Here is a 17,460-nt window from a genome sequence, read left to right as displayed (position 1 = left end):
TTACATAGTTTGCTATTAGTTTCAAGGTCAACACACAGCTATCACCTTCCTCTTCTATTAAAGTAATTGACTTTGTAAAATAGTTTTACAATCTCTATGGTAAAAACAAGAAGCGAAGAGAAAAATAATTCTGGAAAACATCCTCCTGGCTTCCAGAAACTTAAACCACCTGATCAATACAAACAAATAAAAAGCAGATTCACTGTTCTCACAAGTGCCAGGTACTCCAAAAGAAGTTGCCTTGCTCTGGAACATAATGAACCTAGCATTATTGTTGGTTTTCTATTAAGCCAGACTGCATTGAAAGCTATCAAATCAATCAAAAAAAGGGTTGTTATGGTAAGCTACAGATAAAGTGTCATTTTATATAATCTGTGCTGCTTGTCTGTGTTAGTTTTATTATTTTCGTCTTCCAGCATTATGTAAAGATGAGAAAGTAATGAACTGAAAAGGCAGAGGAATGCAGTTGATAGAAATTGCCATTCCTTCTTTCAAGAGACAATTAATTGACGTAAGTCAACGTGCTTGGCTTCATTCTCATAAATAAAGACTAGTCACCAAACCAATCACACCTTATTACAAGCAAAATATAATAGCAATTATCAAGCTGATAAAACATTTATATTAGTAGATAGAGTAAGCCTGAATTTAAGATCTACTGAAAATAGTAATGTGTTCCCTCTACACACCACAGACAAAGAAATAGTACATGACAAAACTTCTAGCCACTGCATATTATTTAGGACAGACACCTGCATGTTTCAACATGTATATCCATCAGGTTGAGCTACAAAAATTGTATTTATCCAATACAACAATACTGTGAAAATCTCCCAGAAATAACTTAAGTCTAGCAAGTAACAGCCTGTGACACGTCAAAAACACATTCAGGCTAGAAAAATCATCAACTGGTTGAAGACAAAGCCCTTAATTTCCAAAACTGAGCACCAAGGGAAAGGCTTGAATTGGATATAGAATCTCTGAAACCTAGCTAAGACAACAGAAGCTAAGGCAACAGAACCATCTGTGTTCTTCCAAAGAAACCAATGACAAGAGCAGGTAAACTGAAAAATAAACAGCTTGCTGGATTGACATAAAATTATCAAATGTAGAAATGGAACAGTTCCTTACTAGTTTCACTTAATTCAGGAATTACTAACTCTTGCAAACATTCAAGTATAAAATTAAAAATAGAATTTACCTTTGAAGGTCTCAAGTTCCTTCCTGTTGGAGAAAAGCAGAATTAAAAAAAAAATAAAATTAGAAATACTCCATCTAGATCTACAGGAGATATTTTACACAGTTTAAGACTCATTAAGAGATGAGAGCCAAAGTATTTGATTATCATCATATATAAGGGTAATATGACTAAGCACGTTCATCTAAAAGAAACACAATCAACCCGTTTAGAAATCAGGCTAATAAACATGTGCAGTTATACAAATATTGTCCATTTGTATCTAGCCACAGAATTTCTAGATACACTGCTGCAAAACTACCCAAGACTTCCTTAGGCTTTAGGTACTAAAACATGCAGTACTTAGCAGAGCTTTGCCAGTTCACAGCACAGTGAATATTAATTAGTGTTTCATTTGCATCAATGGTATACAAAATCCTTTTGGCAACCATGAAGGAAAAAAATGTGACAATATCACTCAGCTACAACACACTTTGAAGGCAAGAGAGGCATATAGCAACACTCCTCAGAGGAGAGAATTTCAAACTAAAGAAAGTGAGAGATAATCCACAATACTTATGTTCCAGCTAAGAAACTGTGCAGACTGCACATTCTGAATTTTGAAAGCAACAAATACCCTAACCTACCAGTTGTCCAGATAAATCATTCTACTCACTCTCAACAGACTAAGCATGCTTCAGTCATCCTTGAGTCACCTACCATACACATGGTTTCGCAATATATATGCTGTACCATAACAACTCATTCTCCTTCTTAACAGATGATGCAATTTGGAATTTATTTGCAAACAAAACTGTTTTGCACCTGAAAACATTTTTTTTCTAAGCAGGACAAAATATTCTAGAAGAAGCAAAAGAATACATTTACCTCCACATTTTCAGTGAACATCCCACTTTTGTCATCAAAAGTCAGGTTTTTGAAAGAATGGGTGCTTTACCAGGAAATAAGCTATAGTGTGATTCACAGTAGAAAAGCCTGTTAGTTGCAACTTCCTGTGAGTATATATTTCCCTTCCTGCTTCTCCTACATCCCTTCCCCAAGCTAATTTATCTTTTTTTTTTACCAGAGAAAATCTACCTCACAACACCTATGTTTTGCAGATTCACACCGTAATAAATGTTTCCTACCTAAATATAATTACAAAATTCTTAAACACTCTCACAAGTTGCACTCATTTTTCAATAATGGCATACTAGCTGAGAAAACAACAATCACAGGAAATGCTTGTTTTCCACAGATTGAAACAAAATCTATACTGAGGAAACATCTTGTGAAAGTAAGAGGAAAAGAAATACGCTACTTGAGCCTAAAATCAGGAGGTCTTATGACTGTTGTCTCCAAAAGGGAAGAACGAAACAATTACTGTTGTGTTCAAACAGATTAGCAAACAAGATGGTAACACAGTATCCAACTGACAGCGATATTCATTGCTTTTGTACAAACCCCCAGAGTTTTCCCTTTCAAAATCCATCAACATTTTCAGGGTTGATGCATTCTGATGCTGTCACTATATCCATATATATAATTGCCATTTGTTAAGAAAGCTGGAAATTAATATTTGACAAAAATTTTTTAGAACACATACTCCTGAAAAATTTAAAATATCTATGTTAGCATACAGTAAAAATACAGATTTGGTATCTAAGGATCTGGATTTCCTAGCAGCTCCACACCAATTCAGATCTAAAGACAATACGAATGTATCAATCACACCTTGCAGCTTCTGACAACACTCTTAATAAAACATACATTTAGGAATACATGTTAAAAAATAGGCCTATTGAAAATATGTTCTGCATCAGCAACATGGAGAATTTGTTTTTTATTTGAGTTATCCAAATAAAAACTTGAAGTTTTAAAATTTTAATCTTAAATCTCATTCATCAAGAGCTTTGGTAAGAACCAGGCACTAAAAGTAGAAAGGAGACAATGGCTTGTAAAGACACTGGAAAAACAGATGGCTTAAGACAGTCTCAGCACATTTTCCAGATGTGTAACTACAAAGTTACAGACAGATGTACAGAAAAACCGTATTACAAAGTATGACATTTCTCTTCTTTATAAGTAAATAACATTTATTTATTGATAAACTGTCAGGAAGAAGATACCTCCTATATCTTCTCTAATAATGAAGAGACAAAAAATCATCTGCAAAAGTAAATACATGGAACTTACATTAAGAAAAAAAACTATGTAACACAGACTCTGTAAAAGAAAAAGCAGTTAGCTTGAGTAATCACAGCAAAAAAAGGTTAAACTGAAAACAATTTTGGGAAACAATCATCTTCAAAATGAAGTTAAAAGGCAAGCAGGAGGGAAAACTTGCATCGGAAGTAGGACTGGATGAGTAGTTAGGGCTGCTGCCAATTACTACTTTAGATCTTACCATACTAAATTACCAGCTTTGATGTTTTGATGTTTGATATTATGTTTTTGTATTAGTTTTTATTTTAAACTGTTCATTCTTTGAGATAGTATTTCATATTAGTTTTCTACAAAAGCTACTGCAGCAGAGCTCACCTTTGATGGATAGCATACTAATAACATCATACTAGAAGATAAAACCGCAGTACAATAAATCGTCTTAGCAGAAGAGTTCTGCCAAACGATTCAGCTCAAAAGTGTATTACCCTAACATGTTTTCTGCAGGAAAACCTAGCCTTCCCCGCTACCCCATTTGTTAGGTTAAGGCAATTGAAAGCTTCCCACAGAAAAATGTCCCCAAATTTTACAGAGTTTTCATCCAAAAAATCATGCATTTCTCAAATGCATGAGATATTACGTTATTATCAGAGAGAAAGCACGCATTTGCCACTACACATGAAGGCTCTTGAAGCCTGGTGTGGGCTGCTCAGTATCCATTCCAGATTAACGGAACTCCCACACTGAGTCAGACCACTCAATACAACCTACTATTTCACATCTTGACTATATGCTTTTTTACTTTAGCAACTAAATTTAGGTTAGTGCCAACAAATCTGGCTAGTTACAAAACCAGGTTTTAGGTTTTTTTACAGTTAACAGTAAGCTTTCAGAAGAAAGCACTTAGTAATTAATAATTGTATTATAGCATAACTTACATATCTTCTCTTAGCGAAAGATAAAGTTTAGTACTACTGAGCAATAAAAAAAGAGCTAAAGTAATCAGACTATAAATGCATGGAAACACTTTAAAAGTAATCTTGTTCTGTGTACAGTGCAACTAATGAAACCCAGCTTCTTTCCTCAGAGGCAAAAGGCTGTACAGGCTTCATCTACACTGGAGTTATGCCCATGATAAACATTTGGCCACACATACAGGCAATAATTTTCTACACTTCCTTTCCATTTGCTTGTTTCTGTAAAATAAGTAGGGGATTAATTACTCCGTGAAATTCTATACCTCTCAAATTCAGTTGAAAATTACCAACAAGACAACAGCAAGTAAAGGTCAACAATTGCCAGCAAAACCCCAACTGTGAAAGCCTGCCTGCCTGCTTCTTCAAGATAACGCTTAAGTCAGGACAGAGATAATATTCAGATATATTTTAATGCTGACATAAGACACAATGACATTCGCGGTCCCTGCTAAGCATGATGGACATAGGTAAATCTGACTATAAACCCATCTATGCACCATGTCTAAAAAGGCACAGCTGTCATGGTTCAAAATAACCTAAAGAAATTAAATCAAAGCATTGTTAAGGCAAGAGATGTCACTGAGAACTTTTCTGAATCATCTCATCAAAAAAGACCTGAGCCACACTGTCAGGGCTTAACCCCAGTCAGGACCTAAGTACAGGCAGTCACTTGCTCACTCCCCTCCCCTGGTGGGATGAGGAGAACTGGAAAAAAGGTGAAACCCATGGGTTGATATAAGAACAGTTTAATAATTGAAAAAAATTAAGGTAACACTAAATTACTACTACCACGACTACTACTAATAATAATAACTTGGGTCGGAGCAATCCCAGGCACAGCTACAGGTTGGGCAGAGAAGAGATTCACAGCAGCCTTGTGAAGGAGGACTTGGGGGTGTTGGTCGATGAGAAAATGAACATGAGCCGGCTTCAGTGTGCACTCGCAGCCCAGAAAGCCAACCATACCCTGGGCTGCATCAAAAGGAGCGTGACCAGCAAGTCGAAGGACGTGATCCTGCCCCTCTGATCTGCTCTCATGAGACCTCACTTGGAGCACTGGAATTTAGTTTGTTCAAAGTATGACAAAGTTCTCAGGTTCTACTGTACCTTGGCAAAGGCCTGTAACACTAAAATCAATTTTCTGAATGTAACAAAAGCTAGGGAATTCAGTTGAATAGAGACCACAGAAACACCAAATTCTTTACAATGATACCAGCAGCCACAATTGACAGCTCTATATTTTACCTTCAAGAAAAGAGGAGCCAGGTAAGAAAGTAACAAAGTCATAAATGAATGTCAGGAATGAGTGTACCATTAGCTCTGAAAGTAACAGACAATAAATTCAAACTTCTAGACCCATGCATAAGCAAAAGACAACCTCAAGACAGCATAGCAATGGTAAAAACTGAGGACTAAATTTCGATGATCTTACAATGAAATGTGTTTATAGACGTTCAGTTGAAAATGAATTTACAAACAAAAGTTAACATTTCAAGAAAGTACAGTTGCTTATGTGCAATTTAATTTGAAAGTATTTCTGGCACCTAACAAGATCCAAAACAAAGGCTGAGAAATACTGCATTTCACCTGTTATGCCTGGAACAGTTAAATTTTCAAAACTATATATATAAATATATATGCACAATATAAAAATGTCCTTCCTTAGTCTGATTCAAGTTTTAGTAAGCTAAAAAAAGCTATGAGCGGGACTTTTCTCTGAATGTTATCAGAAATAAAAGCCAAAAACCTGAGAACTCAAATATTATGTCACTTGCATGGTGTGCAAAAATAATTCAAGTCAGTTTTTGTGTATTTAGGATTAGCACTTATGACAGTAACAGAAATTATTTCCTTCCCCCAGATTAATTGAGCACCCTTTTCAGGTCACTTAGGCCAAATACTACTTTAAAAAAGCTTTGAGACTGAAGTAATGAAAAGCTTTTAAGTAAAGAAAAATCAGTAAAAACTAAAACTATTACTAAAGTACTGCTGTAATTAAGCAGCAGGTGAAGTTTTCTATTTATCTAAAGAAACACTGAAGACCGGTCAGGGTTCTTCACCATTAAATGTGTATTTTTTTCTAGTGAAACAGAAGAACAAAGAACCAAGGCATTTAGATAATGTTGCAATGCAGATTTTTTGCTTTCATACTCAAATTCAGCTACAAAAGTAGCTGAACTGTTTCCATGTCTTCCAGCAAAACACCAACTTCATTCCAGAAGATGGAATGGATCAAACCAAAATTGTGTAACAGAAATTGCAAACAGTAACCAGTAATCATCATAAATTCAACCAAAATCAAATACTATCCCAACATACTCAGCAGTTTCAGGGTACAATGAAATCATGTATTTTTTGATGTTTTAAAAAAAAAGAAACAAATATTCATCTTGATGAAGAACACTGGCAGTTACCTTTCAGGTGTCATCATTCAAAAGAAGAGTAAAAGTTAGGGAGATGGTGTTAGAAACAGAAGACAGTGACAGAAGTGAAATAATTAAAAGCAACTAAGTGTTTTGTCCTCTGCTAAGAGACTCATACAGGCCATTTAGCATTGGAATCATTCCAAATAGGAATCTGAAATGTGGAATAAATTATGAGCTCCCTCTAACAGCTTATGCCTTTGGATAAGATTTTACACAAGACCCAGTTTTTCCATTTATGCTTTTATACTGTTGCCATCCAAAGAAAGGGGAGAGTTTTTAAATTTTTTTTTTTTTGAACGTTTATCTTGGTATGGAATGTCATTGGATCACTGAAAGATAGAGTTTATTTTTATCATACAAGTTTAGGAATTCAAGCTTAAAGCTGAAATTTAAGAGGAAAAAATTAAGAGAAGCTACAAAGAAAAAACCACCAGCTACAAAGAAATTTGAGAAGCTACAAAAAAAATTTAAGAGAAGGTGCAAACAAATCCACCATCAAAGGCTACCTCCAACATCAACTCTACCAGTCTTTCCTAGAAAAAAAAAGTGTTCCTGCAAACCTGTTTTGGTAAGCAGCCACACAAACAAAATCCAGACCTTTTTTTAACTTGGCCACCAACTTCCCCAAAAGCATTAAAAGAAAAAAAAAATATTACAATATTCAAAAACAGGCCAAATTTTACTTGCTAAGTACACATATACTATGCCACAAGTCCACAAAATCAAAGAAGTAAAAAAACCTATAACCCCATATGCACTCCTTACCTAAAATGCTGAATGTGGTTCCACACAACACGAATAGAATTGTGGCAAACACAACCTGCAACTTCTGCCACTTGAGGCATACTCAACATATCCCTTTGACACAGGAATACAAAATCCCCCTCACTGAGGTATTGTCAAATAAATGCATTTAACACATTGTTTTGAATTAATTTTTAAACAAATTGGCTTTCTCGGAAAATAATTAATAATGAATTTATCGGGAGGCACAGCACCTTGCTCAAAAGCAGAGAATGCATTTTAGCGTGGTAATGACAAACATCAAAGTCCTGTTCTGCCACTAGCCACAGTGACTGAAATAGTTTAAAAAATAATGCAGTTCTGAGGTGAGGGAGAGTACAAAATGATAATTAAGGCAGTTCTAAACCACCTGTTTTTATAGTTGGTACAAGTCTGGACAAAGAATACCTGGTACTAACAGACCAACAGGATTTGCATATTCTGCCCAGTAACCAGCACTACACAGAAGCAAAGAAAAGTTATGCAGGACTGACATGCTTAACATTTTCTAGAAACTGTAAGTGTAAGGTGCTTTAAGATGCAGAGGACCCAACACAGTCATCACAGGTCACAAAAGCCAACAAAAAAATCCAACTTCTATATTTCAAAAGAAAACAAAACTCTAAGGAGAAAGTACACAACAAATCTCTTTAGAAGAATGTCACTATCTGTTTGCATGAAGCAAAGACCATCACAAAAGGAGGACAAAATTAAATCAACTTCTATGTGACAGAAATTATACTGCACATTCAGTCTCTGCAAATAATATAAAAAACTGCCCAAGCCCCTGCAATCTTTTTGTCTGCTATGTATTCAGTCTTGCTCAATATTTCCAAATATTTGGAGCTCTGACAAAAGTAAAATTTACTAATATGAAGGAGCACGCTCCTTTGGGTTTGATGCATGCAAAACACTGCACTGCTACTGTTCTGATAAAGAAAGGCGTTCAGAGCCCTAAAACTACACGAAAAGAGGCACAATTATCAAGGGAACTTTACCAAAGCTTGTGCAAGCCCAGTTTTTCCATCATCAATGGCAATTCTCATTCCATGTGTCTGACCAAATAAATGCAGTAACTGATGGCCATCAAATTAATTCCAGTCAGTTACCACCACAAGAACACTTGCTACAGATTGTGCTGTATGAAAACTCATGAACTTCAGGCTGGAAAAGATTTCTGCAACATGAACTCTGCTTTAAGAACAGAAACTTACAGCCTTACAATTAATGCCTAATGAAAACTCAAAGCCAGTTATTCACTGCATTTCCAACATGAAAGCTGTCCTGAAGATAATAGAAGTCCTGCCTCCACCCTCACAAAAATCATTATTTGTGTACCCAGGTACATGGAGGTTGAGCAGCTGACAAAAGACTGATCAAGAAGAGTACGGCATGAAAACCTTACTTTGATGAAAATGTTTATGAGAACTACAAAACATGTAGCTAGTCTCAGAAATAATTCACAGTACCTCTAAGGTTGGAAGGAAAAAAACACACTTGCTTGAAATATTTGCAACAATGGTATTTTTTTAATGTATAAAAAGTTAACTTGACAAATTACATGTACAGCTTAAAAGGGTATTGTCCTGGGTTCAGCAGTAGCAGTCATTTTTCTCCTTCTTGGTAGCTGGTGCAGTGCAGTGTTTTGACTTTCTGCTCGGGAACAGAACTGATAGCGATGTTTTGGTTTGGCCAAGGACTTTGTGAGCCTCATGCTCTGCCAGGGGGGAGGGGAAGCCAGGAGGAAGCAGAGACAGGACACCTGACCCAAACTGACCAAAGAGGTATTCCATACCACAGCATGTCATGTCCAGGATGTAACTGGGAGTTAGCCGGAAGCCTGGGAGACTGCAGCGTTGGAGGAGGTATCGGTCGGTGCTTGGTTGGGCTTGGGGGGCGAGTTATCGGTCGGCTGGTGCTGAGGTGTTGTATTCTCTCCCTTGTTATTTCCTTTATCATTATTATCACTGGTGGTAGCAGTAGTGATTTGTGTTATACCTTAGTTACTAAACTGTTCTTATCTCAACCCGTGGGAGTTGCATTCTTTTCAGTTCTCCTCTCCATCCCTCTGAGAGCAGGGGGAGGGCAAGAAAGGGGGGGAAGTGAGCGAACGAATTACCTGACTGGGTTTAAACCACGACAGGTATGAAGGCATAATTTAAATTTATCATTGCCAGATGGGATGGAGTCATCACTGAAGACTATGTACTGTACAAAGTATTATTCTAGCTTATCACTTGGGGAACACTAAGGGATCTAAACAAGATCCCCAGACACAGAAGTCTTCTCTTGGGCAACACAATTTTGCATGGCAGTGTATTACCCATTCCATAATTTCTCTTTGGTCTTCATAACAAAAATAATTAGTTTAGGTTAAACAAGATCACCAAATAAACAGCAGCTTTTACAGTGATACTATAGGAGGTAAAGATAGTATTTGAAAGCAAAATAGCAAAAAAATTATAATACAAAAAATTTTTGTATGTATGTTTTCTATGTTAATGCATAAACAACCATTAATTGGCCACTAAAAGGAACTTTTAAAAAACCCAGACCAGTCTGAATTGTCTAAAGAAATTTTTCATGTTTACTTTTTGAGTGCTTATGTTGCTCAGGCCTAACATGAGCCGTTGTATTTAACTACAATAATCCTTACTGTCCCTTATGTTCCCAAATAAATTAGGAGAGGTAAAACCAACAGAAGCCCATACAGAGAGAAATAAACTTAACAGTGGTAACTGATTAAGACATCTTCTCATATACACATCTAATCTCCACATTACACTTGCTATAAATTACACCCTTAAGAATGAGAAAGTGAAAACCAAACACAAAGTGGAAAATCAAACATTCTCTCCTCCAGAAGCATAAAACCACCATCATGGCATGACAATGCCTCTAACAAGAATTACGACAATCTGTCAAACTCTTCATCTACTGCACTAATTACCAAAGCATGGAGTTACACATTACTGACAACAAGTAAACCTTTAAAATACAAAAATTGGGAATGAACATTCAAGAATGTATTTCCTCTTCAGGTAAAGATGGCTTTAAAACTTAACAGAAAGGAAAAAACAAATTAGTCCCACTAAGGTTTGCAATATTACTAAACATTCATCTGTGAAAGCATACCCTAGCATCAGGATTTTAGATTTCTTCATTTATTTTCCTTCTATGTCTGTCCTCAAGGAAGACAAGTACTGAAAAACAGAAAGGATGCTCAAAATGTCTTTAGGATGTCTCATGACATCCTAAAACCCTGAAAAATTCGGACAGGTATGTTCAAAGTCAAATGATACATAGTAAAATATATTCACCCATTTCCAGTGACAAGGACTCTTTGGTATCTCCAATGTATTCCTTTGAAATGCTGCAGTTGGGCAGCAACATTTAACTGACAAAACAACCAGGAGTTCCTATTTTTCAAAGATCGGTGATCCATCAGAGTGGATATAAATGGTATGGCTTCATAGGAATTACTACTTCGAGACAGAAACGTTTTACCTTATGCCATAAGCCTGCAATTTGGTGCACATAAAAATTGGCACAAAAGTGAGCTTCTGACAGTGGGTCCTCAAGGAAATTCACTTGGGAATGCAAGAACTGCCACAGAAGACTGGAGGGATACAAGGAGGTGGGTTGTTTTTTTTTTCAATCAGATACAGTACATCCCAAAGGGAGGGAAAGAAGAATTGTGCTTGACTGAGAAAAGGACAGGAAACAGAACTGCATGGTTTAATATATTAATAACGTACATACAAACAATTGCTGCAAGACTGAAGAAAGCAAGGGTGGCATCTAGACTTCATATATCAATACTGCTACCCTGATCAATTGATTTAAAACAAAAAAGAGAATATTAAAAATCCAGATATAAGCACACAGGGAAAAAAAAAATAAAAAAAAATCAATATGCCTAAACATCAGGCTTTAAAATATATTGTGGAAAACACCTTGGATTGATGAATGACAAACATAACACAGTGACAAAAGGGAAAAAATTGATCTGTTTGAACTGAAATAAAATTGCTCTATTTAACAAGGAGACCTATTTCTGAAAATCAGTTCCCATAGTTACCATAAACTGCATTTCAAAGGTTTAACACTGACCCAAAGCACTTTCTTCTAAATCTTTCATATAGGAAGACTTCTGAAAAGACTTTAAATACATAAGCTTCTACCCTAAGCTATACAGTGACTTTATAATATTTTTTTTTAAATAAATAGATACTTTTTGTTACACACTTAAAATAACCACAGTTTCTAGAGTTTGTGTTCCTCTCAATTTTCATCCCTATATAGTTAAAACACAGGAAATACTTTGGTTTGGTTTGTTCAACAAAACCATTCACTCCCTGAAAATAATTCTTGTCTTAAAGAAAGCGCATAAACTCTTGAACCCTCACTTGATTCTTGCAGTAGCTTGTAACACAGTAAGAACCCCAAACACTAAAGCAAAGAACACAGGATACGAGTTTCAAACGCAAACAATAAATAACACTCGCATTAACTGGCTCTTGGCTCTCCAAGTATCTACACTGCCAGGAATCCTTCTAGTAATGAGCTAGGAGTTCTTACCTAAATGCATACTGGTGGCAATGATCAACCAGAAATTACTTCCATTTTTCCTGTTTTGTCTAGATCTGACCAGATGTAATCAGCTTATAATTACGTTAAGTAGTTGCTTAGCCTTCTATTTATAAAACTGATTAGAAGCTGCTAAGCTGAGTAGGCAACAGTTTAACACTTTATTTTGATGTAGAAAGCAGAAGGTAGGGAAGGAGGAAGGGGAGTGAGCATGGCAGAGAGAACAAACCTCAGAAAATTTCAGAAAGATTACGGTATTTTCAGGGGTATGAATGTGTTGCTTTATACACGCTTTAAATTTGTGTGTTATTTGGTTAAATAGCATATATTTAGAATTTTGAAATTATTATATAATTAATTAGATAGGTCTTAACAAGTGACTATTCAGCCATACTGACTACTATTAACTCTTGCTGGGGAGAGAAAATGATGTTGCCCCAGCTTGAGAAAACAAAAATCCAGGCTGAGGGAAAATGACAAGACCACGGACAAGGCTCAGGCTTGAGGTTAAGGTAACTGAACAGAATATGGAAAACTAAAGGACATGACGTGAGAATTTGCTAGATGTGAAAGATCACATAGTAATATGCTGACAAAAGCTACAGATAGCACCACGAGGGATGGTTGGTTTTCACAGATGATTAAAGGAGCATTAGGTAAGAAATAGCCAAACTTCACAGAAAATTCAAGGGGGACCCCTAAGGTACTGGGGACCTTCCTAGAGGCAGGACTTGCAACACCAGAAGCACTTTGGTAACTGAATCTGTAACAACACAGAAGGCCAAGATTTCCTAGATAATGGTATCAGAAGTACCAAAACCAACCAGGACTGCTAGGGTTATTAGAGGAGGATTGGTTATTTGGGTGAAGACTGAGACTTAAAAAAAATAAATAAAAAAAATAATAAAAAGGAAGAAAAAAGCTACAAGGATAGCAAAAGGAAGGCCAAGAAAGAAGAAAATGGACAAACTATGCAAAATGTAATCAGTGCTGTCTGGTGCAGACCTGTCCTTGACCACCATACTGTAATTAGGACCATAAATCAAACCAGTTCTGACTATACCACATATGTCAAACTTGCTTCAGCAATCAAAAGAAGCAAGGTGGTCAGTGTGCTTCCCCTTGCTAACAGGAGGTCACCTAGCTGGACAGATCAAGTAACCTGGTTATCCCCAGGTCAGTGCTGTCTCCGGGTCTACCAGCATCCACATCTACCCACAACTCTAACACAGGCTGTCAGAGGCTGTCTTTGACAAATTGTTTCGATTTAACTCCTCATTTATACAATGGTCTTAATAGTAATTTTCTTATCTCCTTCACTAAGGATCTTTTTGGGACTGTCAGTAACAAAACCAAGAAAGTCAACTGTTTAACTTACTTAAACTCTTAATATTCATCGCTTGCTACTTTATCTTTTAGGTAAATACAAAGCTCAAGAGTTGGAGGCTCTGACTTTTCACACATACTGATACAAGTTGAACTTTGATTTCAAGTACTAATGCCCCGGTATTGCAAGTAAGAGAATGGCAGGAGATTAATGCCTTTCATGTAGAGTGAAGGGTACTTAAAAAATAGAACTGAGAAGAAGATTGATGAAAATACAGTTCCTAATTTTACAGGTAAATGAAAAAAAAAAGTCAAAAAAACACAGCGAGGGATTAAAAAAAAACAATTTATCAGTGCTTACAAACAATAGCCCTTACTCCAATTGTTTGGGGTGAATAATAAGAATGACTTCATCTTAACAACAATGTACTGATGATTTTCCAAATACACACACTCTTTGCTCATCACCAAGAGTTAGACTGACATAGAAAGAATCTATGACAAATTTGCAACTTCCCCTCAAAGATTACTGTTTCTTTAAATGATTAAAATAAAAGGAATTATATTATACATGCTGAAAAATAATTGCAAAAGGCTTATATTTTATTTTATAGTTATAGCAATTGTTTTATTTACCTTTTTGTTTTCTTGTAGTTTTCCAGCTGTAATGTCTGCATACATTTGTATCTTTCCAACTCGCACTGTTCACATAGGTCCTCAAGACACACTAGATGATTCTCCATTTCCTCAAAGTTTGCCTCTAGCTGGGCTATAAGAAATATTTATATGAATATTAAATTGTATCAACAGATGGACAACTCACCTGAACAGAAACAGGAATTCATAAGGGAACATAATTAACATGGTAATAATTACATATATATAAATGGCTCAGAAAGATAAATCTCATTCCATACTGCATAGTAAAAGAGTGACAGCAGAGTCATGTTAAGGGAGATCTATCTTGAGATTCCCTTTGTAGTAAGATAGTAGTAAGTGATGTAGTAAAATTACTGTATTTGACCCAGCATCTTAGTTTCACAAGCTTGTGGTACATACTTCAGGAAAAGAAGCATCCAAAACTCAAATTAATTTTGCTTCTTGGGCACACTGCCTTTTAGCCCCCAGTGCCTGGTACCACTCTGAGGAATAAAGCTGTGCTGACCAAACCAGTACTGATCTTAAATTATTCAAATGAAGCAAAAGTCAAGCATACTGGGAGAAATTTAACTTTTACATGACCCCATAATAATATAAAAGAATACAGACTTTGAAAGTTTACTCTGAAAACAAACCCTTTACTCATAGGCAGATTTCTGGATTTAGTTATTTTACATACTTATGAACTTTAAAACATGCAAAACCTCTTAATGTCCTCTTCAACTGTAATTGTTCAGCATCTCAATTTAAAAGAGATCATGCCTGTGAAAAGCCCTGAGAAATCTGATCTTATCTCATAGCTCACCCTGTTTTGAGTAGAAATTTGGACAAACAACTCCTGAGGTCCCTTCTGATCTGAATTATCCCACGTGAATCTTGTATCAAAGGATCACTCTCCCTGCAGGTGATTAATGTTGAACTCCATGTCCCTCCTCAGGATCTTGAAGTGGAAAAACTATTTACCCAGACTCTAATCAGCCAGTCACTCTGGGAAGGAGCTGAGTACAGAACTATTATTCACCCTTTTGCCAGGACTTTTCCTATACCAGAGGGAAGATAAATTGCAGAGGGAAGGATAAATCACATTTTTACAAACAAAATAGCAACCAAAGAATAGAAAGGACCTTGCAGTTCAGAGACAGATACACCAATCTGTTATGGGTGTACTTGCTTGTTGGTGCAAAGAACTACATAGATGATGGAATGAAATAGCAGAAAATCTAAAGTAACTCTGAGTTTTCTCAAATGGCTGTTTCATCTTTGCAATCTTCATAAAGCAAGGCAATAACTATTAAGTTCAAGGTGGAAAAAAATTACAGTTAAGGTGTTTTGGACTGTCAAAAGAAGGAAAGAGCAAGCTGAAGGCATCAGTCAAATCTTCAATTCTGGATTGGCCATTCAACTCGAAGCCTATCTTGGAGTATAAAAAAAATTCAATTTTCTTAGCCATTACTCAATAAGAAATTGCCATCCCAGTGGTCCCCCTAGAAAAGCAAAAGTTAAAACATCATGATCAAATTTCCTAGCATACATATTTATATGCTCAGCTCCAACTACTTAGTAAGAGGTTTTTTTAATCCCTAACCAGTAAGGTAGTGCTTCACAGCAGTCAAAAAAACAGAAGTTGCAATTTAATGAGGAAATAAGTTTGAGGAAAAAAAAAAAAAAAGAGTTGTCTTCAGTTCTACAGACAGTGATGTGGAACGTGAATTGTTTATCACATACTGAACTTTCACAAAATCCAGATGTACTCAAAGGGCAATATGACTACAATTATGACTGGTGGTCCCTTTTTGCTTAAAAAAAAAAAAAAATCACTTTTCTGAGTGCACAAAAATCCAAATGTCTGTATTATGCTAACTTGCATTTCAGAAAGATTGCTCACTTATTAATTTGCAAAATTCACAAACACAGCAGGGCTCAAGATAATATTCTAAGGTACCTATCAATCACTGATTTTTCCACTTAAAGACCCCACCACCTGCTTTGCTGTACTTGCTATTGAAATAATATTAAACGACAACAACAAAGAACATGAAAATAAAGAGGATGAAGAAAAGTGAATTCTGGAGGGCAACTCGTTCCTAGTACCAGCATTTGAGCAGCCTCTAGTGGGAACTGCAGAAAACACTGTGCTCCTGAAGAACAAGAATGAACACTTCTCTCCAGAAGACAACCGGCCTGCTTTACTGCAACACAGGTTTCAGAATCTTTTCTTTTCTGAAGTGAAAGAAAACTTAGTCGCTTTTTCACAAAAAAAAGTTGAAATTCGCTCCATAGTAATTGCATCAGCTACAGTTGTGAATTAATGTCTGTCCTACCAAATGAGAAGGTATTCACTGTGCATTGAAATAAAGCTCCAAACGAAGCTACACATATAATCAGTTTTAAACTTTAGCCGCAGTTCTTTCATCAACTCTTATCTATACTCACAGATAAATAAGCCCCTACTTTTCAATAGGTATTCAGCAAAAATAAGAAGTCTATAAATCAATTTCCAGTTTACAGTTCACAGTGGCACCTACAATCAGTCTGCCCCAGAAATGTTATAAAGAATATCTGCAAGAGTACTACTTGTTTTTCAGCTCATCAAGAAATCCCACAACCAAGTGGTCAGGCAACAATCACCATCTCATGCTGAAACAGCATTGCTATGAAAGAGAAAAAAAAATTCCTCCTTTTAATTTTTGTAAAGATGCTGAAAAAAAAAAACAAAACCCAAAAAACAACCCAAACTAAAGTACATTTATATTGAGAATTTTCATAGCAGTAATATGCCGCACTTGAAAGAAATTCCTTATTAGATAGATGAAAAAAAAACCACCCTTGGTCTTTAGGTCACGTAATTCGAATAATACTCATTTGTCCTGTATTTCTTACACTATCACATATATGACAACAATTTCACAAAGTTTGTATTTTTTAAGTATGTTATTTGATCAGATGACATTAGACAGAATTATCTTCTATCACTTTACACTGTTTTTCTCAGTTTACAAACTACTCAGGTATTATTTATCTAGAACTCAACAACCACAAAAATAAATTTTGTACCTGAAAACTTTCTAAAGTTTAGCTAATTTAGATTTACAACATTTTTAACTGAAACTTATGTTACCTGTAGTTCTGCAATAGTACAAAAATTGTTATAAAGGCTACATCAGTGCTGTATATCAGAAAACAACAGTGTTTACTTTACATGTAGCTTTCCTGCACTGAACAACCACCAAAACAACAGAAACCACCAAGAAATATTAAAGACATTTTTTCCAAAGTTTCATTTTCTGACTAAAAGGCAAAAAGGCAGAAAACAAATGATGGAAACAACATCAAAAACTTCTCTGTAAGTCAGACAGAG

The 17,460-nt window shown here is 35.8% G+C and overlaps 1 protein-coding gene across 1 annotated transcript in view; it reads right to left on the bottom strand.

The window, feature by feature from the left end:
• Positions 1 to 17,460, bottom strand: part of DTNBP1 (dystrobrevin binding protein 1) — a 74,481-nt gene that overhangs the window by 40,390 nt on the left and 16,631 nt on the right. Inside the window, exons 6-7 of the mRNA XM_061449529.1 lie at positions 14,079 to 14,211; positions 1,202 to 1,224 (exon numbers count right to left, since the gene is read on the bottom strand). Of these exons, the coding sequence (XP_061305513.1) occupies positions 1,202 to 1,224; positions 14,079 to 14,211 (156 nt within the window). The remainder of the gene's footprint in view (positions 1 to 1,201; positions 1,225 to 14,078; positions 14,212 to 17,460) is intronic.

The sequence above is a fragment of the Pezoporus flaviventris genome, unplaced genomic scaffold (assembly GCF_033815535.1).
Source record: "Pezoporus flaviventris isolate CSIRO_AGI_PZ_B2104156 unplaced genomic scaffold, CSIRO_AGI_Pfla_v1 ptg000007l, whole genome shotgun sequence".
Lineage (NCBI taxonomy): Eukaryota > Metazoa > Chordata > Aves > Psittaciformes > Psittacidae > Pezoporus > Pezoporus flaviventris.
The sequence above is the reverse complement of the archived record's forward strand: the minus strand, read 5'-3'. Positions and strand labels throughout refer to the sequence as shown.